Source organism: Pleurodeles waltl, chromosome 3_1 (genome assembly GCF_031143425.1).
Source record: "Pleurodeles waltl isolate 20211129_DDA chromosome 3_1, aPleWal1.hap1.20221129, whole genome shotgun sequence".
Classification (NCBI taxonomy): Eukaryota; Metazoa; Chordata; class Amphibia; order Caudata; family Salamandridae; genus Pleurodeles; species Pleurodeles waltl.
In genome coordinates this window covers 1,863,531,095-1,863,557,943 of record NC_090440.1, presented here as the reverse complement: position 1 = coordinate 1,863,557,943, position 26,849 = coordinate 1,863,531,095, and the positions used below count along the sequence as shown (strand labels likewise).

Here is a 26,849-nt window from a genome sequence, read left to right as displayed (position 1 = left end):
TGGCATCAGTCGCAGTAGATTCGCATGTGCCCACCCGCCTCCCCGGGAGCCTGTAGCAGTTTGGAAGTTACCTTCAATTATTTATATATGTATCATCTCAACCTTAAATAAGTGCATACTTAGTCACTCCATTGCATGGGCACTATTACTACAATTCAACTCCTACCTCACCCTCTGCGGGGAAAAACAATCGAGGATGGAGTCGACGCCCATGCGCAATGGAGACAAAAGGAGGAGTCACTCGGTCCCGTGACTCGAAAGACTTCTTCGAAGAAAAACAACTTGTAACACTCCGGCCCAACACCAGATGGCGAGCTATTGCAGAACATGCGAATCTACTGCGACTGATGCCACGAACAGATGTACACTGGGTAAGTGACATTTTCATTATGTGTGATACACTGGATAGGATGTCATACTCTTTCATTAAGTGGCAATGTCGGAACACATCCAGATCATATGATAAAAGGTCTCTTCATGATTGCTGCAGCGTGTTCAGTGCGAGCATCCACATTCTCTACTGCCTATCAAGGCTGTAGTGTGTCGAATGAAAGCAACTGAACTGAATCATCCGTAATTATCCCCCACTTGTCATTGTCTAGTTCCCCCACATTACCCTTCCCAGCGGTCCTTGCCCTCATATGGAATATTCAGTATGACAGCCCTACATATCCTCAATATAGCATTAAGCCAATGTGCTGAGCATCATTTTGGCCCCTGGCAGATTACAGTCCGCTTCCTCCTCTTGGTGTCCTATGTATGTTCCTAGTGCATGTGATATCTGTTTTGCTGAAAAATAGTAACTTGTGTAATTGGAACCGCTCAGTGCTTAAAGGAGAGAATATGGACATAATCCCAAATATCTTCCAGTTTGGAGATCCCGTTCAGGTGCTGCCCACGGAAACCCTCTAGCTGTGACGCCTATTAGTTCCTTTCTTTCAGTGTGTTTCAGGGTTTAACCCTGTGGGAGTTGTCACACACTGATCTTGTTGACGGACCTGCAAAAGGTTTGTCTCTTGTGTATATGCTTCTGGCATAAATTGACCTTCAGACAAAGGTTTCTGTCGCCAAGCATCATTGAAAAGCTTGGAAGGTCTGATCCTAATCAAAGTGGAGGAGGCCGCTCCAGAGGGAGATCTTCATTCCACTCCAAGTCTTTAAAAAAGGCAATAAAAATGTCCACAAAATTAAATCATGGCTTCTCTTCAGGATACCTCAAGATCTTGGTCTCCCACAGCAGAACTGACTCTTAAATCAATCCTGATCCAGTCTGCGGATGCCACAGCACATTCAGGCCTTTAAAGAGGCAAAGCTGCAAATTTTCAGTAACCTTGGATCCCACTGTTGCACAATCAGGCCCCATATATCTCTGAATGCCTCCAGTCAGGTTACTGCCAATGGATCTGTTCCTGATATTATTCCTTTTGACCCTGCTCCGGGACCCATCCAGACTTCGGGACGAATGTTTGCTCCAAATCACACCCAGGTGCCGACTACCACATCAGGTTCCCGGGTGTCATTACTGATGCCAGAGGGTGAACCAATAGTTTTTCAGACTCGGAAGCAAATCTACTGTAACCTCGATCTAAGTCAACGCTACATCAACCTCAGCATTCTGATATGCTTCCTTTGACACACAGATTTTCTGACCCTGACCCACAAGACGACAACAGAGGAGTTGATGAATTGCACATATGTGATGATGAGAATCTGTTTCTAGACTTCCAGGAGGACAGTAGCCATAATACCTCCCCAGATACAGGACTTAATTCCCTACTTGGCTCCTCTATGGTGGAATCTGCTTCTTTCACAGTAATGATTAGATGAAGCGCAGATGTTTTTGATGCCACCTCCGATCAGTACAGATTAAAACAAATATGCTTATGCAGGTGTTGCAGCCAGGGCAGATCTTTTCAGAACCACTGCTCCTTTAGAATGAAGCCCTCACAGACACCCTGTTGGGCACCTGGGCAAAGCCAGGATATTGCCTGCAGTCAATAGACAAAGAGTCAGAAGGCACAGTCCAGCTCCAGGGGACACATCTTTCCTCTTGCAGCACCAAAAATCAGAGAGCCTTGCGTTTTAGGCTTCCACCAGCCAACTTAACCTGAACACATTCCCGATCACTCCACTAGACAGAGAGTATAAGCAAATGGATGCATTCCTGAAAAACTGAATTTCTCTTTATTACTTCACTTATAGATATCTAACCTTTCCATATAGGTAGTCATCTATATATGTATTACTTTACTCCTACTGTAGAAAGAGGAAAAAAAGCCTTCAATTCCCTCCAATGCAGTACTCTGTCCCGCCATTCACCTGTCTGTCTATCCTATACCTCTACTCTCTGACACATCCCAAACGTCATTCGGCTACTATGATCTCCCTAAGATCCTTTCTTGACTCTTCCCTCCTCAATCTCTCCTTGATTCACCCAAACATCATTCTGCTAGTATAATCTCCAGAATAACACTTCCTAGATCCTTCCCTCCTTTGACTTATCCCAAACTTAATGTTACTACAGTGATCTCCCTAACTACTGTTCCTACACTTCTCCCTCCTCTTTCCCTCTTTGGCACATCCCAAACCTAATTTAACTAATATGAATCCCCAAGTAACACGATCTAGTCTCTTCCCTCCTCTATCCTTTATCCTGTTCAATCACACTAACAGACTCACATGTCATTCGCTCAAATTAACAATGTATATTTCCTTATACTAATCCACCACAAATGTTTGGGTGTTTCAGCGCCTCATCAGGGGTAGTAAGCGCTATATTAATAGTTACAGTTCTCCTTGACAACCTTGCCCTTCGATCATCTGTCAACTTGACCTGCCTTCTGGGATGTTACATGTGTTGTGGGACATGGTGAGTTAGATCTTTCTGACAGTCCCAGAAGACCTTTGTGCAAATCCCCAACAGCTAATTCAGGATGGCCAAGAGGTGGTTAAATACATCACTCGATTGGGCCAAGACACTGACAGTTTAGGTAGGGCGGTTGTTGCAAGCATGGTGCTTCAGTGTCACACATGTATACGATCAACGGACTTCTCTAGTGATGTCCCACAGTCCCTCATGAACATTCCATTTGAAGGCAACCGTCTTTTTGGATACAGGGCAGACTCTGCACTAAAACAAGGCAACAGCATTCTCTCTTGGTCTTGCACCGGTCCATACAGCAGTTTCCTCAACAATACCACCCATTTCCTTTTAAGGCTTCAGAAGAGGATTGCAGCAGAGGCCACAACAACTTTTGCCACTGCAAGAGCAGACCTTTCAGTCTTTTGGTGTAGTGGTCGGGGATCCAGCTGCCAGGGTCCAGGCCCCCAAGGGGCAGCAATCTACCCAGTACCCTGTCCTTCACTGCTAACCACCGTAACCCCTGCCACTTGTGCAAAACCACATTAGCTTACCTTCAGCAGCGCATTGTTTTCTGGTTGGAGGCTGGATACGTTTTTACCCCCAAGGGTGGAAAAGCATCACATCAGACGAATGGGTGCTCCAAAATGTCCGATGCAGTCATGCCCTGTCCTTCCTCTCCACCCGTACAGACATACCGTGTACACCAACAGTTTCCAGATGACTAGTTGTCCATTTTCCAGCAAGAAGTTCATGCTGTCTAAGGGAAGAGAGCCGTAGAAGGGGTGCAGGCATCAGAAAAGTACTGGCAGGTTATTCTCTCTGCTTTCTGGTGCCAAAGAAGGAAAGGAAACATAGTCATTTTTTAAGATCTTTGCCCCCTGAACTCCTTCTCAAGAAGGGCAAGTTTGAGCTTCTCACCTTGGCCCAAGTTTTGTTTGCCTGGATCCAGGAGTTTGGATGGTGACAATGGATTTGCAGGATGCCTATTTCCTCATCCCTTTCCTGCAATCCCACAGATGCTGCCTGCTATTTCAGGTAAGCCACAAGCACTTCCAGTTCTCTATGCTCCCCTTTGGCCTCACCATTCCCCTCTGGTGTTCACAGAAGTGATGGTAGTGGTTACAGGGTTTCTGAGGAGGTTGGGGATACCATTCATCCCATAGCTCAACAACTGGTTGATGAAGCCGGGCCTGCCTTAGTTGTGAACCACCTGATCTCATTGAGATTTACCATCAATGTGCCAAAGTCACACCTGACATCCTCGCAGAGACTCCCTTTCATTGGAGCCATCATGGACAACATGCTGCTGCGAGCCTTCCCTCTTCCCCAACAAGTCTAGGATATTCGGGCTCTAATCCCGTTGTTTCAAACTTTGGCCCTTGGCCTTGTGACCTCCTGTATCTTGCCAGTGGACAGTGGTAGGTGGCACATCCAGACTCCTCTATGGGTTTTGAGGTCTTAGTGGGCTCACCATCAAGGGAAACCAATCCATTCAGGTGTCAGAGGAGACTATGAAAGATCTGCAGTGATGGTTGCTGGATTCCATTAGTAGTGACGTCAGAAACTTCTCCCTACACCACTCAAAACTGTCAAGATTGATGCATCATTGCTGTGCTGGGGAAGCCATCAAAAAGAGGTGGCGATCGGAGGACTCTGATCTCCGGTGGAAACCCGCCTCCACATCATCTGCTGTAGTTGTGGGCTATTCGCTTCGCACTAAAGTCAAGAGGACACCTACAGGTCTGTACAAGCAACACCACCGCCATGCGGGATGGGTTTGTGTGTCATGTTCTAAGAGCCTCTATGCCTCTGGAACTGGCTGGGTTGTCAGGGCATTTTTCCTGGTTGTACATCTCCTGTCAGGATCTTTAAATGCCAGGACGGACAAACTTGTCCAATGTTGCTTAGCGAATCACAAATAGCAACTACATTAAGATTTGTCACAGAGCATCTTCCAGCAATGTGGAGAACTCTGTCTTGATCTTTTAGCCACTGCCAAGAATGTTCATTGTCCAGACTTTTGCACGTTGGGAGCTCTTGAGGCAATTCTTCCTCAGAGATGCTTTTCGAGGGATTGAGCTTGAGATTTCTGTACCCTATCCCTCACACTCCTCTACCTCTCCTACCCAAAGTTCTGACGAAGAAGGTCTCTTACTGCTAGATCAGTGAGGAGACTCACAGAGCTTTACTGCTTTATGTACAATTTGAGGTTGAATAAAATTAAGGTTCAGAGGATTATTGGGGTTTGGCTCCCACAGGTGTACATAACACAAATGGTGAGCAGTGTAGGTGAGGAATGTTTACATTAATAACATGTGTACGTCACAACGTTTTGTTTGATGCAAATATTTTCAAAGAATTAAAACATAATTGGTTCTTCAATTATTTGAATGTTGAAGTACTTAATAGATCTTTCAGTTATGGCCCCAGCTAGATTGACCTTTACATAGCTGTTCCGCAGAGCTTTTTTCATAGCTATTTGTGTCTTACTCTGACTTGGCTATGACACAGTCCAGAATTTACAGGAGATTCAATTGATACAGAAGAAAGCTTTGTGAAAAAAATATGGGGGCTTTGCCAAATTTCTATTGCCTTAGTGATACGAACATCAATTTTTAAAAATGTTTTGGCAGCTACTTTTCTGCTTCTCCATCCTGACAGATTTATATGAATTAAAATACAGCAGTATTGTTGTGAGAAGAGTATGGTTACACTAGTTTTGAACATTCATAGGTAAACATCTTAGACGCGTGCAGAGAGATGATATTTTTCAGTTCAGTGTTTCCTTAATTAACATCTAGTTACATAATTGTATAGGTTTATAATCAACAAAAGCATTTTTAAAAATCTGAGGGACATCCATTGTATATTGACAACATTAGTAATGAATAAATTAACCCATGGCGATCAGTGATTTTCCTTTGTTATTCAGTTTAAGTGCCAAGAAAATGCTTAAAACCTGATTTAGATTTTGGCGGCTGGTTTTGTACTGTTGCCATGGCAGAGTGCTTCACTCCTGCCATTGTGAGGATAGTTCGCATGCCAAATATAGAGATTTCTGCTGGCCCAGAAGACATTTCTTGTGGTTCCTGTAATTGTATTGAAAATTTGATTGGCACCTCCATCGGCATGACAGAGCTGTGCATCAAACCTTAAAGTGTTTTTTATGTTTTCAAAAATAATGTCCCAAAGCAGGAAAGTAACTACAACAAAGTAAATTAAAGAAAGACCCCCATGCTATTAGAGCAATTCTCCCATGGCTTGGGTGTCATTTTGGTGTCATTTTGCAGTTTTCACTGCTCTTTGCTGCCTGGTGTTTCAGGAAAATGGCTGTCACGGACAATGAAAACTGCCCATGTATTTGTCCACTCTAAGCAGAGTGCAAACAAATGGGCAAACCTCCAGCAACCCTTTCTCCATCGGGCCATGTAGGAGGTGTTTGTAGGCACCAGAGATAGGGTGGTCTCCTCCTTCTTTATACTAAAGCTCTGTCCACTTCTAAATGAGGCGGGAGAAATTTTACTTTGGTGGGTACAGTATTACGTCACCATTGCAATTGAGTACTCTCTCCGCCAAATTCTAAATCAGGCCCTTGAATGTTCAATCAAGTAAAATTTCTTTTGGTGTAGAATTTGTGTTCCAATAATTATCCTGTTCACTTTTTCATTTGTTTGTCTTTGTATGATTTAGATGAAACGAAAACCTTGATGTTTTTCGAAGGCACCTCTTTGCACCTGGGCTGCACCATTAAGCTCCGTGGAGCACTGGAGTATGAACTGGCCCGGGTGAAGGAGATCATCATCTTCATGATATGTGCAGCATATCACTCGCAGTTAGAAATTTCTTTCCTGATGGATGAGTTTGCCATGCCTCCAATGTTGACCAAAAGCAGTTCATTCCATTCACTCATTGAAGGTCATGGAGATGAAAGTGACCATCAAGCACTCTTCAGAAAAGAGGAGTTTGGGGTCGTTATCCAGGACTCCAATCTTTCCTCTGATAAACAGCCTGTTATGCCTGGATCAGTTTCCTCGAGTGACAGCCACATTGAACAAAGGATTTTCTTTGATGAGGATGACGAATATGTAGATTTAGGCTCATCTGAAGAGACTAGTTCCTTTAATAACCCTGATCCCAATATAGTGATATCCACACCAATAGGGGCATCATCCAGTCAGAAGGTAGGGCCTGAGTCATTGGATCCCATAGTTAACCACAATCAGAGTTTGGAAATGTTGAAGTCTGAAATACAGCAGAAGCTTCAGCTTGAATGTCTCCAGGAACCCAAAATTGAGATGAGGCTTTTTCGGGACCCACTTCAGGATGACACTGGTTTATATATAACTGAGGAAGTGGCATCTTCTGAGGACAGGTTGAAGATGTACTCTGTAGCTTTCAAGCAAGAGTTGAAGGATGTTATCCTTTCCATCTCCCCAGTTATCACCTTTAAGGAACCTTTTCTGCTGACTGAAAAGGGTATGCGATGCCCTACCAGAGATTATTTTCCAGAGCAAGTCTATCTGTCACCTCTCCTTAACAAGGACTTTAAGGAGCAGGAAAGCAGAAGGAAGAAACAATTATTGCGTGAATTTTCAAGTCTGCAGGGGCTGAATGGGAGTGTCCATGGTAAATCTATCCAGGTGCTGCCTTCCCATGAATTGCTTAGTACCAAAATAGCAGAGAACCTTGGGGACAGCCAGATCTTAGCCACAATGCTTGCAGATTACCGAGCAAGAGGGGGAAGGATCCGACAGAAAGATGCTGATCCATTTGTTCAAAGCAAAGATACCTCAGGTGGCTCTGCTGGGAAGAGTGAATTAAAAAAAGATGGAGATGAAGACAAGGGATTGATTCAGAATGAACTAGCGTGGAACTCCAAGGTAACATTTAAATTATTATTCTGAAAAAACAATATCTTGATTAGAGTTTTTTATGCCCAGATTATCTTATAGGAACCAATGATGGTGTATCCACAATCTTCATAAATACAAGCATGCACATACATGAGAATATAAACATGCTAAATATGTCTACAAACATTTTTATGTGCAGAATTAACTGAGAGAAAATGTCCTTGCTTCTGTCAAAACTTTTAGTAAGGTATAAATAGTTGAGAGATTTTATTTGAATGTATTGCTGACTATTGGAATACTTAGGAGTCAAGCACACTGGCATCAGTATATTTGGAAGAGTTAGACATGTATGTACGGCATAAAATAAATGAGTTTTTCTGCCTGCTGTGGTGTATCAAATGTTGAGGTGTCCTGTGGAAGCAAAACATGCAGAGACTTAACACAGGCTTGGCTATTATGACACATAGACCCTACAGAAGCCATTTGGTTAGCATCAAAAATATAATAATTTTTGAATAAGGAAATGTATGTTACTGCACTTTTACATGAAGGAAAGGCAGATGATGGAAGTTAATGGGTGTCCCATGGCAGTCCTGTCTTCAGCTGCAAAGTCTCAGTGAGCTCTCCTCCTGAGGTGAGTTCATATATCAGGTAGTGCCATTTGGTGATGGCTGGCTGATGGAGTGGGTAATGGTCACTGGTGTGTCTCGTCCTTGGAGAGGTGGTCACTGGGAATCTTTGATGCTGATGAGTTTGTGAAAGTGGAGTCCTGATTAATTTGGATAGATCTGTGTGCTCGTAAGCCAGATAATATTAAAATACATGATTTAAGTGTGCTGTGTTGGATGTGTGTGTTCTGTTAGAAGTTTCTGTTGTTTTGTTGCAGGTTATGCTGTTGTGATCACAGTGATGCCCCTCTATGTGGCATATCTGTTGCATGCAAGATGCCTGTAACGTAGTTGGTCTGATATTTTCTATTGGATGGTAGATAGCTTTTTAGAAGTTTTTTTTCTACAGGTTTATTTATTAAAGCTCTTCGTCTGATAAAGACTTCTAGCTGCAGATTTCTTACCTTTGAATTTCCCAGGCGTCAGACTGAAACTGGAAACCTTTGAATGAGCTTTACCCTTCTGCGCCATTGGGTGGTTTTGTTCGGTTCCACACAGCATCTTTGGCGCCGGAAGTGACGTCACGGTCACCCATGTAGGGGCAATTTAGGTGTGCGGATGTCAGATCTTTTCTTACCGCGCCAGTTAGTCTGAGCTCAGCACTGTTGATCGTTTTCAGTATTTCCCACCTGGTTATATGCAACCAGCGGGCATTCACTTTTGTCTGTAGTGTGAAGATGGGTATGTACCCTCCTGCGTTTACTTGAGAGTTCTTTTGGAATGTCCTTGTACTCAGTACATTGTTCTTGTACTGAGCACAACCAAAACAGTCAGCAGTTCCTTGCTTTCGAGCCTGATGCAACAGAGTTGTTTTCTTCTGTAGCAGATGTTGGAACAACTTGGACAGGTCTTCTCCAGGGATGACCAGAGTTGGAGTGCTCATAGTCATGAGGGAGCAGACGCCCCGTAATCCTGAGACAAGCTGAATGTAAGCAAATTCTACACACTGCAGTTATAGTCCATCAGCATGTCTGGTACATGTAGTATTGCTCCACAATTTTTGGTTGTGTTGAGAGAGATTGTCCCTTTGTCTCTGACATATAATGACTACTGTGTAAGTTTCAGTACAAATAGGGGTTGCCCATCCCACGTGTACCTCTCTTTCAGTATTCCAGATTTCTTGGCACGGGGTATGTATTCTGGCATTTAACCCTCCACTAAGAGAATAATTTCCCCTTGTATCATTTAGGTGGATGGCCTTAGACAGTAACTTCATGTCTGGGGTCCAATTGTTATTAAAGAAGGCTGCCCCAGCCACGGTAAGGGCCAACCTGGGACAACAGATGGAGGCCTGAGCAGACATGTTTGTGTACTATTTGTGTACTAGTATGGTGGTTGTGCTACCTCCAACAACCTCTTTTCTGGAAAGTCTCTGGACCAAACAGTGTCTTCCCTACAGTGCCCTGCCTGTGCGTCATGGCTAGCTCGGTTTGAATATAGCTAGACTCGGTGTAAAGATTCAGTGAGGTGGGATTGATCTCATATTGAGTGATGTTTACCACTACTCTGTGGGATTCTACCCTACTGGATTTTATCTTTTCCCTGATTCTACAAAGGTACAGGTGGATGAGATGTTTTGCTTGCGATAGTTAGTCTGTCTGCACCTTCAGCGTGTGGTATCAGTGAACAGACGTAGCACGGTTTGGCCGATGTCTGGGCGGCTATGGTAGTCATGTGCTGATACCATGTGTTATGTAAGAGTCCGCTGTGTAGTGCATGTGGAATACTAACATTGGGTTCAGTGTAATTGTAAGTGTAAGCGTTGTAATGATGTAGAGTTAAGCACTGTGTGACTAGGTAGATTTCTGGCTAAGGATAGATGCAGCCCTGCCCACAACGAACAAAGGGTATACAAGAGTATAATCATACATAACTTTTGGAGTTTTGCAGGTCTTGGGATTTTTTCCTGGGGAAACATCTGCGGTGTTCTGGTGATTGGGGATGTCTTTGCTCTGATCAAGTGCTGCGTTACCAGGGGAGTCTTGCTTGGGTCAGAGAGTTCCTGCTAGAATGTCTTTGAAAACAGTCCAAAACCAGTCTGTGGTTTCTGTCCTTGCGTGCTTGGGTCTTGTCAGAGTCCTGGAAGTTATTGCTGAAGAGGTGGCGGGCAGCTGAAAAGATGGTACACTTGTGACTTCATCGCAGACCTATTGGATATGAGCCATGGGTTGTAGGTAATCTTAGAAAAACATACATCATCTTTTTTCTCTGAAGATTCCTGTGCCTTTTTTCTTTACTTATGTCCTGTGTATTTATTTCGGAGGTGGCTCCAGATGGGGCAAATATTTTAGGGAGTGTTGAGTGTTTTAATCATGGCCCGCCTGAGTTTTATTTTGTGGGTCATTGGGGCCTCTCCTCTCCCCATGAAAGGGAGGAGTGAGCTGATCTTCCCTAGTGTGTGAGAATGTGTTTATTATGGCTGCAGGTGGAACCTGCACGTGCATGAAACGATGTGAAAGGATGGGGCGGTGCTGTAATTTGTGGATTGCAATGGTTGCAACGTGCTTTGTAGACACATGTCCGCCCCTCTAGTCCCTGCACATGGCGTACAAGGAGGTTCTCCTTGATGGAGTTAAGTGTTTTTGTCTATGTCCCTTTTCTGGAAACTTCATTTTGGGGTACTGTTTGGGCTTCTCTTTGCTTCCCTGGATCTTCATGCGGTGGTGTTTTATTGGAGTGTCGTAGGAGGTCGAAGAGGTGCTCTGTGACCACTGTATTATTTTTCTGTGGAAAAGTATGGGAACAGGCCTATTGCTTCCCCAGATGGTGTATGTGGGAGGCCTCGTATGATTTTACCGACAGGCCGGATGCGGCTGTGATCGTATCCGTGCGCCTCACATGGGCCTGTGATGGTCACTTACAGAGTTCAGTCTCCTCCTGGCAACCCCCTCTTCTCAGATCCAAGGTGTTTTAGGCCTGCCGCCCCCAGGCTGTGACCAGGGACATGCTACGTTTGCAAGCCTTTTGGGGAGACGATGATGCCAAGGGTTTGTTACAATGGGAGTCAGGTGCCTGACCTGGACTTGTCAAGATTTGCCCAATACAGGTAATGAGCTCGGACACTGGTTGAATTTCGCTGCTGACTTTGTGTGTATACTACGGAATTAGTCAGACTTGCACATAGACTGCAGCATTTTGTGGGGACATTATTAGCCCAAGTGCACTGGAAACCTGGTTCCCGACACTGGAACATTGCATTCTTTTGGAACTGAAAGGAGGCCTCCATTAACTGGAGGCATGTTGCTGAAGAATTGGGGTCCTTTCGATTTGGAGCCCATCTTAATTGGACTTGGATGTGGGGACCTAGGTGTTGGCTTTTATGTTCTGGTTGGGCCACTCTGCCCCCCTCGCCAGACTGCCCTCCCCCTGGAGCATGGCTGGCCAACGCCACCCTGGGGAACCATTAGCAGAGTGGGGTCCTGGCCCTTGCAATAACCTGAATGGTGGACTCTTGTACGGATTACTGATCGACAAAACATTCAGCAGCCTTGAATTTCTCCTGAATTCAGGTAAAGGTGTGAGTTCTCCCCTAATGATCTGTCACTGATCTCTATTGTTGAAATGAGTTTTGGAGTGGGTATACAGTGAAGGTAAACTCATTGGGAGTTTGACTTCCTTTGTATTTGTGTTTTTTGATTGTGCAAAGGTATTGCCTTCCCAGACAGTCACACCTCCCTGCCTTGGCTATGAACCCGGCCCTTGCTGGGATGAGGTTTCTGTCTGCTGAATGGAGGATGCATTTTGGTTGAGGTGGGCTTGGTTTTGCAGATGGGGACTTTTGCAGGGACTGGCCTAAGCTTATCCCTCTCTGTTCATGATACTCCTTTAAGAAGCATCAATTGGCCATGTTGTCCATTCTTTGCCAATAGTAGCACTCTGAAGTTTGGCAGCTGCCAGTCTCCCTAACCTCTGCAATTAGGACTGGGTGGAAACCCTTTTGGGTTCTGAGGTGGAGCTCCCTTCAAGACTGGTGCCATTTGCAGGCTTGCGGCCAACGCAGCCCCCATGGGAGCAGTCTTATTTCATATATGTTGAATCAGCTTTGCTATCATACCCCTTGTATAGTGACTGTGTTTCTTGATAAGGTGACTGTCCCTTCTTGTAGGCATGTCCTTGTTGCTCCTGTGTCTACCAGAAAGATGTATGGTATGTTGTTTACCAATAGTGTGACCATGGGGTACTCTTCAGGACAACCTAGGGCTGCCAGTGGAGTATGCATGTTGCAAGGCGAATCAGTGGTGATGGGCGTGAGATCCCTACCTCTCCCCTTGGTTAGTGGGACCAGCCCTGCATTTCCCCCCATGCTGTTGGATTTCAAGGGACCGGAACTCTTGTCGTCACTATCACTAGTGTTGTCATCGTTCAGGCCCGCTATGAACCTCCTAGTCACCTGAAAGTGCTCCACTGGATGGGTTGGCGTATATGCTACCCAGGTTGCTGGGGTTTGAGCGATGGAGTGTGGTAGATGGGGTTATCGAGCTTGGGGAAACCCCAGCCCCTACCTCTGCTCAGGTTGGCATCCCTCCAGCCTTGGATCTCTGGCTGGTGGGGGCTCTCTCGGCCCCATAACCAGTGGATTGGTGTAATCTAGAGCAAGAACACCTGGAACGGCAGGCATCAGGGGGAGCACCTCCGTATTGTGGGGGAGGTGAGGAAACCTTGCATGTGGGTTCTGAATGGTTGCAGGCTGAGGCCACCTCGAAGATGGCCCATGTTTCTAACAGTGCTTCTCTGTTTACCTTTTCCCGCCCTACAAATTTTGTCTGAATGTGGGTCCTCGTCTGTTCTATTGTGTTGGTGTTGAAATTTCTCCCCTCTGGCCAGGGAAATGCGTGTGCCTTGGAATGTGTGTGCCATTCACATCAGTATTTAGCTTTTTAGCCTGCATGGGGAATCTAGTTTGCATGTGGCTTAACGGCAACTCCATGAAGAGTTGGGAAACCTTTTAGGGGACTGGTACAGTTCTAAAATCTTTGAGTTTTAAATAGTCCTAAATCCTATTCTGGTCTTGGGGAAATATATACACGGGATTATGGCGGCAATAACTACTAGCTATTGTTGGAAAGTAGGATCTTTTTGACATGGTTGCCCTCATTTGTTGCCTGATGTCAGTGTGTTTTGACTGTAGTACATTGGGATCCTGCCAACCAGGACCCCATTGTCTATGTTCTGTCCCGTAAATTTGGTTGGTAAACATTTCTTACTCCCCCAATTAGCATACACTTGTATCCCTGTAACTTTCTGGTAAATGGTACTTAGGTACTCAGGGCATTGGTACACCAGGGGGACCCCCATGGTCTGCAGCATTTAGTATGCTACCCATGGGAGCCCATGTAAACCGTCTTCAGGCCTGCCACTGCAGCCTATGTGAATGGTGCATACACCTTTCATCCCATATATAAGGTTTATCTTATATCACGTCACTGCACTTTGACCCTGTAAGTCACCCCTAGAGTAGGCCCTTCAGTCCAAGGGCAAGGAGCATGGTTTTAAGTGTGAGGGTACCCCTGCATGTGCAGATGTACCCCTATAAACCCCAGACTCAATTTCTTGTATTTGTAAGTGCAGGGAAACCATACTAAGGTCATTACACGATGTCCAACTACATAATGTTTTCTCCGAGCCTAGTCACGTTTGGTATCAAACATGTTGGAATCATTCAACTACACCGGTTCCATTGTTAGTTGCATGATACCATATACCTTGGGGATTCCTTAGGAGATCCCCTATGTCTGCCTGTTTAGCCTTGCTGGGTCTGCATTCAAGACTTTGCTGCGCCGACCTCAGCCACTGTTCTGCCCTCCTGCTGCTGAGCTTATGTTCCGCAGGGGAAGGCAGAACAAATAATTTCTTGGAGAGGAGAGGTGTTACCCCCCTCTCCTTTAGAAATAGGTATTTCGGGGCTAGGGTGGGGGTGCTCCTGAGTGCCACCAGACTTCTTTGAAGGGCACATTTGGTGCCCTTCTTCCAATACCGGGTCCTTCCAGTGCAGAAGCCCCCAGGCTCCTGCTCTGGCGTGAAACACACAAAGGACAGGTGAGTAACCATCCCCCTGTCGAGCTCCTCCCCTGGAGGGTTGCCCAAAACTCTGATTTGATTCAGTCATCTTGGAAACAGGATGAGCAGAGGCCCCTCTTAGCAGCTGACTGGTCAGTCTAGCTGAGTAGCATCTCTGACCCCTCCTGATTGGTGGGTCACCAGAGAATCTGCACAACTCCCTTCCTGGGTGCCCTAAGGGCTTCCCTTAGGGTGGGCCCCAGATTTGTCTTTACAACTTCTTCTGCGACCTGGACACTGGATTTTGCTGCTGGACTTCGCTGGTAACAAGGCTGCAACTGATAGCAGGGCTCGTACTGCAACTATGTCCCTGAGTATTGCAAGAACTCTACAACTTCCTTGGCCGTGCATCCTGCAGAGTTACAAGGACTCTGCCTGCACTAAGGACATCCAGAAGGTATCTCCCTTGGAGTGAAAGAATCACTCCCCTGCAACCGCAGGCACCTTGAAGATCATTTGTTGGATCCTACTGTCCCACTGATTCCTCAAGGCTCTGCAACACAGGTGGTAGTTCTTAGCTCTCCAGAGGTCTGACCTGTCTTATTTGCAACTGGGAAGACGGTGGTCCCTTGTTAGAGCTGCTTGGATGGAACCACTATGCAGCGCATCTGTTGTCACCAAGGCTTGTTATCTTTTCAGCTCAAAGACCTCCTAGCTCCAAGAAGCTCCAGTCTCAAGCATCACACAGCTCCAACTCCAATGTCTTTCCTGCAACCTCTGTAACATGGTCATCGATTTTCTTTGTGCGGGTGTTGCCTCCTTGCGACTCCCTGTGCTTGCTTACAGAGGGTCCTCCTGGGGTCTCCATCGATTCCAGCTGGCTTTCCTCACCTCTGAGTGCTGGTCCTGAATTACCTGTAAAGGTTGAGTCCCTTGGGCCTTGCTGATCCCAACTACAGTGCAACCCTCCTTTTGCATTTGCCAAGGCTTGTTGGTGGTCCTGCTGACCACTGATCTCTGTGCATTCGACCACTGGCGTGGGACAGCTCGTGGACGACTCCTGGGATCCTTCTGCATCGCTTGGATGCCGCAGCTGCATCTTCACGACAACCGTCCAACAGAAAAGCATCCCAGACAAGGGTGGGCATTGCCCTCCTGCACCCCCTGGATGCCTCCAGGTAGTTTAGACTCACAGATGCTCCTTGTCCGGAGTACATGCATGGGTTCCACCATCCTGGTCCACTGGTCACTATAGCAGCTGGACAGGCGAGGTCTCCATTGACTTCAGTAGAGGTTCCCACACAACCAGGTGTAGGTACTCAACTTCTCTGGGTATCCACATCTGACGGCACTCTTGAACCACCCTTGTTTCAACGGGTTTCCTCAGGGCCCTCTGGGAAGGGTCAGTTTCCAAACTTTTCCTGATCACAACTTAGTCAATGATATCCCATGGGACACCTGAGACTCAGTAACACCTCTGCAAACTGGCTCCTGCTACCTCCCTTTGGTGTTCTAGTACTTCCCCTGACCTTAGGACTCTTGAGTGTCCGTTTTGGTCAGCTGTGTCTTAATTTACTTATTTTGTTTTAGTATATGGTTTGACCCCCCTCCCTCCAGGGGTCCATGCTATTATATGCTTGTACCTACCTGTTTTGAAGTATATTTCTGTGAGTTCATATCTCCGGTTAGGAGAGGTACCGAAGTTAGTTTAGTACCTACGTTGTAATAAGTAATACTTTATTTTTCTAACACTTTGTGTGGTTCTTTCTTGTGTGTAAATCATTAATCTAAATGTGTGGTTATTGCAGCTGCTTAACACCCTCTCTGATAAGCCTTAGCTGCTCTCCACAGCTACCCTTTTGAGAGTTTTGGTTATTAGAAACCTCTAGCACTATCACTAAGGGTTACCTGGGCTCAGTGTAGGGTGCATCACCTATAGGTGTACATCATATACTGAGCCAGCATCCTAGAGCTATGAGCTCAACTTCAGACAGAGATGCATCAAAAAGAATTTTCACAAAACATAAAACAACGCATATGATGAATCACAACCTGTAAGAAAGTACAATGGTAAACTTAAACATTGTAGACCGTTTTAGCAGCAGATTAATAGGCATGGAAGAAATCTTTGTGAGAGAAAGATAGTGACTTCCGTGTATTCACCTAAAAACAATGACATAGCATTTCAACGTGAAATATAGTTGCAGCAGTTTAACAGCACCAAAAAAAGAAGCAATTGAAAACCACAATGGAAATGAAGAGAAAAGAGAGGTAAAATGACAGTTAATAAATTATGACTTCTTTTTTATTTTTTTATTTTTTTAATATAAACAAACAGCTGCTACTAGCGTATGCTGCCCGGTGCCGTGGGGAAGCTGTGTACGGTACATGGGACCAAGTGAGCCTGATAGTCTGTCAATGTCAGCTTGGGGACAAAGATAGCAACAATTTACACAGAGAAGAAGGAACAGCTCAACAACTACAGGCCCTCCTTGGCCAAGCACAAGCTACACCTATTCTCCAAGGTCCAAATTTTTCCTAATATCCGAATTGCACCCTGTATAACATACAGGGGCTTAGCATACCATCTGTGTCATGCCCAGCAGTCCAAGCATATAACACCTCTCACTTCTTTTGTCACGTGGGCTCTCATTATCCTAAATGAGACTACTGGATTTCTAGGCAGCAGGATCGTTCACGGTGTGGGGGACTGAGTCGGACCCACTTGGAAGGACCTCTGTCACCCTAAACCCGGTTTTGCTCAGGCTAACTAGCAGTGCCTCCTTTCTCCAAAAGGGAAGAGATGATTGGGCAGCCGAGCGCATGACATCTTTGGAACTTCTCAGGGAAGTCGTGGTCACTCAGATCCAAACCAACTTTCTCATTTACAGTATGATCTCATATACAAATGACAAAGGCAGTGTAAGTTTTATATAATGTTTTAATAAAACGACAGCATTTTAGATATTAAGGCGTGAGCCGCAGTAACCAGAACCATACAACACAGTAGGATTGAAATAGTCACGAGGAGAGTGAAACATAAGAACAACTATATCATGGTGTTTTACAATTTCTACTCTCCCTCAGCTAGTTCTATTTTGAGCACAGCATGTTAAGCCTCTAACTTGCCTTTCTAAATCCCTTGGGAGACATCAGCCCTCATACCTGAGCTAAGGCCTGTGATCTGGTTCAGCATCTGCAATGAGGCAGTCAGCGTCTAGTTGTAGTCCCCTGGTCGGAATCTCACTCTTGCGTGTATTGGGACAGGGAAGTGTTTTTATAACTAACATGTCAGCGTGATCACAAAATATCCCTACGCAGGAATGCCAAAGACTAAACTTCTACCACGTCTATCGGCAATGTACCAGACTGTATCCTTAACGGAAGCACAAAGTGAACAGGAATGTGTTATGGAGAACTCCAGTGCTGAAGTAGGCTAAACAGTGTGATATAAAAAACAAAACAAGACCGTAGAACTGGCTATTTGAAAAATAACAGTACGAAGCCGAATAAAAGCATTTAGAGCAAAGTGTACAGAGACTCTAAGCTGCGAGCAAAGGAATAAAATACATCCAGGGCAAAATGCACAAAGGCCTAAAGCCTGAAGCTAATGCGCAAAGGATATGTAAAACTGACCACACTACACTTTGGACACCACCAGTGTTTAAGAGACTGGTAGTGCTGAGAAACCCATTTAGAGTAAAAAAATAAGATTGAGATGTTGGCCATATATCACACCCAAAGCATATGCGTACCATCTGTGTCACGCCCAGCGGTCCAAGCAGAACCCTATACCACACCCAGAGTCATGCGTACCATCTGTGTCTTGCCCAGCTGTCCAAGCGGAACCCTATATCACAGCCAGGGTCATGTGTACCATCTGTGTCTCACAAGCAGAATCCTATATCACTCCCTGGGTCAGGCAACCATCTGTTTCTCACCTAGAGGTCCAAGCTGAGCCCTAGTTTGCCATATGACAAATGCTGGGACTAAGGACCAGATGTAATCTCTCACCCACTGCCAACAGCATCAGGATGGACCTCCCCCAGCGGATTCAGCAGAACTTTGTCAATTGTGGTGTCTGCTCACCTAACTTTTTTGCGCAGATGTGAATCCATACTTGTGTGGTTCCCTTCCTTCGGCTGCATTCTAGGCTCAGAGGACCCATCTCTCTTGGATGACTCACCAAAATGTTGCTTGAATCCTGATTTACCTTAAATAAATTAGATAAGAGGCGTCTGGCAAAGCAGGAACAGTCTGGTTAATTAAACACAATGGCTAAGGGAGCACAGTACAGAGTTACAGAGTTTTTAGCGTCCTTTTGTACATTGTCTTAAGGTGCAATAAAACGATTGAATACATTCTTTTAAAAAAGGAATTTGGGCCTATTCACAAGGCCATAAATCCAACCATCTGATAAAGTGTGCTGGTGGGTCTCGACCTTGCGTGGACATAGTGTTGGCCACTAAGTAACATGTCCAGATGTTCGGCATGGGGAGCACATGATCACTGTGTGTAGTGTGTGTGCTGTGTACTGATTGGCTGTGTGCTTCTAACCTCATGTGGCATCTAACTTTATGGTGTTTTGGGAACGCGTACCCCTCCATCCAAATTCTTTTTTGGGGCTAATTTCCTAGGACCTTTGTGGTGTTAAAATTGTCTGGGGAATCGATCTCTGTCTTTCCTGTTTTGCACGTTTGTGTATGGGCTACGTGTCACCCCTGCTGTGATCTGTCAATCAGTTGCTTCAGGCCTGGGTCGCAGGGCCTGCCTGACAACATAGTTCTGGCTTAAAATTGACTGGAAGGTAATGTTGTGTGGAATCAACAATAGCAAAGTAATTTCATTCTTACGCTGGTAGTGTACATTGACATTGTTTTATGCATATCAACATGTGGGGGAGAATAACTGGATGTGCACCTCCATATTGCACCCAGGACACCAGAGTAACCCGAAGGGCTAGTCTGCTGGCCTCCTGATCTGAGACTGGGGGTCATAAAAGCCTCTCCACAGATTTTGGACCTTGTCTCCAATGAGTTTCTGACCCCTAAAAGGCGCCTCTCAGATCCTGGTCCCCTGTTGTGGCTCAGAGCTCTCGAATTCAAGCTTTTCGGCTCTTCCAGACCACAAATGGGCCTTTCCGCACCAGAACCAACCACCCACAGAGAGAATCAGTGCGAGCTGTCGCAAGTGTGTCTCTTAGGATCAAATCTTTTTATTATGTTTTATAGAAAAACCAAAACATACAAACATCGCACAGCACAGGGCCGAAATGATATACATCAGCACAATGACACATCCTAGTTTCATATAAAGGATCCTCTCTTGAATCCCAAAACCATGCTAATATGGACCTCCGGAGGGTCCCCTCCTTACTAAGTCGTATATCCGATGTCAATAACCAATAGACCCCAATAATATCAGCCCCGCAATTAAGAACCACACAAACATAAATAAAACAAAAAAAAAAAACATTACAACAGTACCTCCCAAAGAGACCGTGTCCTCCATCTGTCCCTCCCCTCCTTGACCCCATAATATCAATCGCCCTTCCCCACCGGCTCCCCCTCTCGTGCGTCAACCTGTAATTCAGATCAACCTCAAAACTCTCAGGTAGGTCGGGCATGTCAGCTCAGTAAATTCTACAGAGAGAAGTCGAATAAAGGGCTTCCACAGTGCACCCAAATCTTCTGACCGCTGCTGGGTGGCCAACGTAAGTTTCTCCATTGCGAGAATAAACCAGAGCTTCTGGAGCCATGAGACGCAAGTGCTAGAATCAATTGCAGCGCTGAATTGAGCGCCAAATCTATCTGCCTCCCCTTTAGAGATCGTAACGGAAAAGTAAGGGGGTTAGGCAGCCCCAGTAGGATATACGATGGGAACCTCGGAATTGTGACCTGGAATGCCGCATCTATCTCATCTATAATATTTTTTCCAATAACGATGTAACTTGGGGCAATGCCAAAGCAAATGTACCAGTGTGCCCGTAGCTCCACAGCCTCTCCAGCAAAGGTCTGTCCTAGCATGATCCCATGCATGCACTCGCGCCGGAGTATAGTATCAGTAGGAGGCGATCTTATATGATGTCTCTGTCCCTGCCGCGCCATAGGCTGTATGGTGTGTTCTATAGAATATGCTGTCCCATTCCTCGTCTGAGAGATCCCTCTCTAGCTCCCTCTCCCACCTCAACTGGCCCTTTGACTTCGGTGGACGGCTTGCTCCTTGTAGGAGATGATAGAGCTCTGAGATAATACTCTTATCATCCTTCTTTAAGAACAGCCATTTCTCAAATGGCGTGAGAGGCCTATCCATCAACGCTCTGTTTGCCGGCAAGAGCGCCCAGTGCCGAACCTGGCCTATCCGCCTCAACTGAGCCATAGGACTCTCATCTGGTCGAAGGACAAAACCCCATGTTCGTCAAATAGACTTCCCACTCTCCTACAGCCCCCTTCATACCAATGTCTAAGGCTTTCCAGGTGCAGTCCAGGCTCAAAATCAGGATTTGCACCCATGGCGGTCATCGGGGAGGGAAAAGAAGTCAGCTCTGAGCGACAAGCCACTGCATCCCACACTCGCAGCGTTGTCCCAGTAATCTGGGAAGTATAGAGACCTCTAGCCCTATGCCTACGCCGGAGCCAAGGCTCCTTCCAAATATGAGAGCCAGCACTGCCTGGTCCATAAAACATCAATGTTTCTCCGTAAGTGGGCGACTCAACTCTACAAGAAAGCGGAGTTGGGCAGCCTGGAAATATCTCAGGAGGCACGGGACCGCCAGCCCCCCACTGCTCTTGGGACGGTATAGAACCTGCTCGCTAAGCGCGGCGGGCGACCCTCCCATATGAATTTCAAAACCGCGGATTGGAGGGTAGCAATCGTCCGGGGGGGCGGGGTCAACAGGAGTGCCTGAAATATATATAATATTCGTGGCAATACTGTCATCTTAACCGCAGCCACCCTTCACAACCAAGATAGCTTGTGTTTCCCCCATGCCTCCAGATCCCGCTGCATATCTCGTACCAGTTTCCTGTAATTTAGGGCCACTGTTTTTGCAGCAGACGTTGCTAACTCAACCCCCAGATAGGAAATATGCGAAGATGACCAAATAAAGGGGTACCGCGCTCACAGATCTTCCTCATGATCCGTGCTCAAAAACAGACTAAGAACCTGGGACTTCTGCATATTCACTTTAAATCCCGAAACCTGGCTAAACTCACCCAACAACTCCATAAGCGCAGGCAAAGAGGTGGCAGGCTCCGCAAGGGTGAGAATCACATTGTCTGCATATAAAGTAATAAGGTGGTGATCTCCACCAAATTTCACGCCAGAAACCAGGGGACTATCTCGCAAGCGCTGTGCAAAGGGCTCCATGTATAGCGCAAATAATAGGGGGGAAAGTGGGCATCCCTGTCTAGTCCCACGCTCAACTGGAAATGACGCAGAGAGCACACCGTTGACTCGAACCGCTGCCCTAGGAGAACAATAAGCACATTGGACCCAAGATCGAAATCCCGGACCCAGGCCGAACCGCTTCAAGACCGAGAAAAGATATGGCCAATGGACCCTATCGAACGCCTTTTCAGCGTCAATTGAGAGAAAAAGCGCCTCTCTTCCATTTTGCCTATCAGATGTAAAAGCTGTTTCGTATTATCACCGCATTGTCGATTTGGAATGAAACCTGACTGATCTGGATCAATGAGGCCCGGCATATAAGGATTAAGGCGGAAGGCAAGTATCCCCGTAAATAATTTGGCATCTATGTTCAGAAGCGAGATCGGCCTATACGAAGCACAATCCTCTGGGTCCTTACCCGTTTTAATGTATAACAGGAATAGTGGTGTCCAGCATACTAGGCGCTACGGTCCACGTCGTCCGAAAGGAATTAAAAAGTCAGGTGAGTAGCGGGGCAATTTCAACACAAAAGGTCTTGTAAAACAACGCCGTGAACCATCTGGGCCGGGTGACTTCCCTTTCTTCAGGTGGGAAATCGCCAATACCACTTCTTCTAGCCTTATCTCCTGGTCTAGAGACATCGCCTCCCTTTCCCCAAGAGGGGCGACCGCCACCCCCTCCAAATAAGAGTCCAGGGCCGCCTCGTCCCGCGCCTCCGCCGCATACAAGCCCCAGGAAAAACCCTGCAAAAGCCTCCGCAAACTGTTCACTCACACAGGCCACATCACCAGAGGGGGAACGAGTCAGCTTAACTGTTGACGCAGCGCGCTATGCTCGCAACCGGTGCGCTAACAATTTTCCACATCTATTACTCCCAATATAATACTTGTGCTTAAGACGTTCTATTGCGTACTCTGCCCTATCCCAGTCTAATTGCTTCAGCTGCTGTCTCGCCTTCTCTAGTTATCGCCAAATTCTAGGCGCACCAGTCGATTTGTGGGAACGCTCTAGGACAGCCACTCTCTGCTCTAGCCTTTCTCTCACTTCTCTCCTCGCTCTATTATCCCTCGCCGACAGTGCAATGACCTCTCCCCGCACCACTGCCTTCAGTGCCTCCCAACAATCTCCATAGAGGTGCTGCCGTCATCATTAAAAGCAATATAATCCACAATCGCACGACAAAGCGACTCCACTACTAACTCACTCTGGAGCAAGGAGTCCTTAAAGCGCCAGTTCAGTGTGCCGCTGGGACCTACCTCCATAGCCAACTCAACTGTAATAGGGGCATGATCAGTCAAGGCCCTGGGTTCAATCGTAGCCTCTCTAACCCGGGATATGCACTCTTGAGAAGCCAAGAAAAGATCAAGCCGGACATAGGTCTTGGTCGCCGCAGAATAGAAAGAATAATCTTGCAAGGTCAGATGGGACTTCCTCCAGACATCCTCAAGCCCACACACTGCCAACCATTGACACCCCATCTCCGACACTGCCCCAGACTGTCCAAAGCGTTGGCCCGAGCGATCAAGCTCATTGTCCATTACAAGATTGAAATCCCCCCCCTATTAAAATAGCGCTATCTGGCGAGCTAAGGACAGGGGAGATTGACAGTCTCAAAAAGCCCTCCTGCTGGGCGTTCGGGGCATAAAGGGAAGCAACGGTAAAGAAAAACACCCCAAGCCGCATTCTGATGGCCAGGAGCCTACCTGGAATTTCATGTATCTTTCCAACTATTTCCCTGGGGAACGTCCTCGAAAGCAGTATCGCCACCCCCGCATGCTTCGTAGTAGTTGAGGACCAAAGCTGCCTAGGGAACCATCGTGAGCGCATGCGGAACGTATCTTTATGTAACAAGTGAGTCTCTTGTAATAGGCAAATGTGACCCCCCAACTTCTCTAGACTAGACAGAATCGCTAGCCGTTTGGTTGGGTTGTTCAACCCCCGAACATTCAAACTTATACATTTAACTGTCATGTCGTCACCGAGGGTAGGTCACCCAAAAGCAAGGGGACACGAGGGTGCACTTCCATGATTACTCCTAGACCGGACTCCCAGGGAAGCACAACAACAAACAACCATTGCGCACAACAGGTGCTCATAACCATATAGTCCTCTCACACTCTTCTCCAAAGAGGAAAAAGTCTCGGCTGGGCCGTGGGTCCTCCTCAAGTTCACCTGCCAAGTCCGTCCACCCCGCCGCCCATGCTAAGCAGTCGTCACCAGACGCCCCAGACTGAGATTTGTCCCAGCTGCCACATTATTCACTGCCGACTTCCGCTCCGATAATTGCTCCGACGAGGTAGGTCTCTGACGCTTCCTTCCTTTCTCCTTTCTCCTCCAACTCGGTCGGACCTCTCCACTCGGGCCCGGTTGCACGCTCAAGTCCTGGCCACCCTCCTTCAGGCCCAGGATCCGGTTTGCTTCTGATATGGATTTCACCTGATGGAGCTGTCCCCCCCAGCGAAAGATAAGGCGGAACGGGTGGCCCCAAGAATATGACACGTCCTGAGCTCGCAAATGTTCCGTAATAGGTTTAAATTCACAACGCCTCTGCAGAGTTCGCACCGAAAGGTCCTGAAATAATTGAAGCTGAGGCCCTCTAAATTGAATATGCGGCAGATTGCGTGCCCGTTGCAATATACTGTCCTTAAGCCCATAATTGTGGACACAAGCCAGAATGTCCGGAGGGCGATCTCCCTCACCCTGAGCCCGACTCGCCGGGTGCACTCTATCCAACGTGATCTCTCGGGACTCCTCTAGGCCAAGAACTGAGCGAAATAGTTCCACCACAAACTCTCCAATGTCATCCTTCTCCACTCCAGTCGATGCTCCCCTAATGCAGATATTATGCCGGCGTGAGCGATTCTCTAGGTCCTCCACCGTAATCTGGAGGGGATCCTGTTGCTCCCGCAAGCGGGTGCATTCATGTTGGAGATCCACCACCTCCTCTCTCCGGGAGACTTCGCCATCTTCCACCAGTGCCACCCGCTCACTGAGGGAGGTGACTTCTGCTCTCAGTTCACCTCATGGGAGATTTCTCGACGAAGTTCCTGAAGATCGCTCCTGAGCGGGTCGAACAGGAAGGCAAGAAAACCCCTCGTGACCGGGACCCCCTCGTCGTCCTCCACCTCGCCCCTCTCCTCCGGATCCCTCGCAGCAGGCGGCTCCTCCGGAGCCCCACCCCCGGCACCGGACGGGCTCCCGTGAGCATATCTCTCACCGTTCGCTCTCTCTTGCCCTTAGTAGACGCCATCGCTCCAGCACCCTTGTCGCGCCGGGCGTCAAAGTCAATTTAAGCCTTCTCCAAAATACGCCCACGGATCACCCCAGGCACAACGAAGGGGCCAACCACCACTAACCTCCTCTCAGAGTAGCGAGGCACTTCACCTCTCAGCCGCTCTTTATTTCCTGGTGCCAATAGGGACCTCCAAAGGCCACCCGCCCCGACGATCCGTGGGCTCCAGGTCCTGTCTCACCAGGGGCTGCCCATCGCCCAGGAACTAAATGCCTGGTCCAGCTTCGCCACCAATCACCACTGCACAATGGTGGCTCACCACTGCTCAGCCGCTCCTCAAATAGCGGCGCCGGTAGGATCCCCCACGGGCCGCCTGCACTGCTGATGCACGGGCCCGGGGCCCCACCTCCTCAAGGGCTGCTCATTGCCCCAAACCAGGTGCCTGGTTCAGCGGGAGCTGACCCGTAACTCCCACCGTGGGGCCAGCCCCCACCGTCCCAGGTACCAGTTCTCTGGTCCCCTCAGGTCCTGAAAACGGCCCCGTGGGGCACCAGCGGACTGCGCCCTCTTGGGACGCCGTCTCACTGCTCCCTGAGCATGGAGCCACAAGGCTCAAAGGCCGCCGCACAGCCTGAGCCGCCGCAGGCCACACCTGCCTGCTCCGGGCGTCAGTACAGGCCCAGAGGCTCCGCCGTCTCACACGGGGAAAGTGCAGGCGTCCCGAGCCCTCCGGGGCTCCTCACTGTCTGGGGCGTCCGACATGCTACGTCGGACCCCCGGCTTCACACCCCCCCGGGCCGCTACTCTATTTTTAAGGCCCGGGCGGCGGAGCAAGGACGGAACACGTCCGCTCACACTGCCATGCTGACCACGCCCCCCAAGTGTGTCTCTTAGCACAGTAAGCATCGTTTTCCGGTGTGGATCACCACTGAGAGGCTCCAGCTAGTGACACCTGACCTGCTCTTCGCACCCCACCAACCCTTGCTAGCGATGCTGTCCTTGCTCCTGGTGAACCCAATTCAGCATGACCAGATGGTCGCAGTTGGCTCCTTCTGCTTTTAAGAAGTATATTGGAGTTTATTCTTTAAAAATTCATAAGTCCAGCTCTACTCATTAGATTTTTGTCGTTTTGGTCTTGTTTAATTTATTACATTTCGGTCTATTTTTAGGTCTCAGCCTACCAGACAGCGCAGCTATCTGTTGTGCAAAAGAAATCTTGTGGAGTTTCAGAAAGTTGACCTTGAAATGCATTCTGCATGTTGATTGCCATTGGCTTTGTGGTTTGTAGCTCAATATTCTTGCTTTCCATTTGCTGGCTTTATTTGTGTTAGCCTTTCCAGCTCGAGTTCATCTCTCCCCGTGCCAAAGCCGTGTTTACAGAATCCTTCCATGATCTAGTTTTCTGTAATAAACAAGCCTGTAAGTCTTTTCTTATCTCTTCACGTTTGCTGGGCATTCAAAGACCGAGGTCAAATGTCAGGCTCTGTCAGTGGTTTTCGTGAGAGATGCATTGTGACCACATGAGCGAACACTGATCACTAAATATCTGTTGGTCAACATTTAGTCTGTCATTAGACCATTTACAATGATGATTAGCCAAGAGCATAATTAGAAATTTACATGGCCATGCCCCTTCTTTCTGTTTACCTGTAAGCAAACCCCAGAACAGACTGACTCTTAGTACTCCTGTAATAAACATTTTTGCAGTGCTTTTGGTACCTTTGGTACTGTGCCAGGCCTAGTCCGGTCTCGGTTTAACACTTTTCACTTGCTGTGGACCTCGCCTTTCAGGCTTAGAAGGTGTGGCTTGCTGGTGCTGGCTGCAGAGAGATACTGCGTCCCACAGC

The 26,849-nt window shown here is 47.2% G+C and overlaps 1 protein-coding gene across 3 annotated transcripts in view; it reads left to right on the top strand.

Annotated features, from left to right (window-relative positions):
- PIKFYVE (phosphoinositide kinase, FYVE-type zinc finger containing) overlaps window positions 1-26,849 on the top strand; it is a 1,212,885-nt gene that overhangs the window by 401,778 nt on the left and 784,258 nt on the right. For all 3 annotated transcript variants that reach the window (XM_069225943.1, XM_069225942.1, XM_069225940.1), the window contains one exon: window positions 6,554-7,743. In XM_069225943.1, coding sequence (XP_069082044.1) covers window positions 6,554-7,743 — 1,190 coding nt within the window. The remainder of the gene's footprint in view (window positions 1-6,553; window positions 7,744-26,849) is intronic.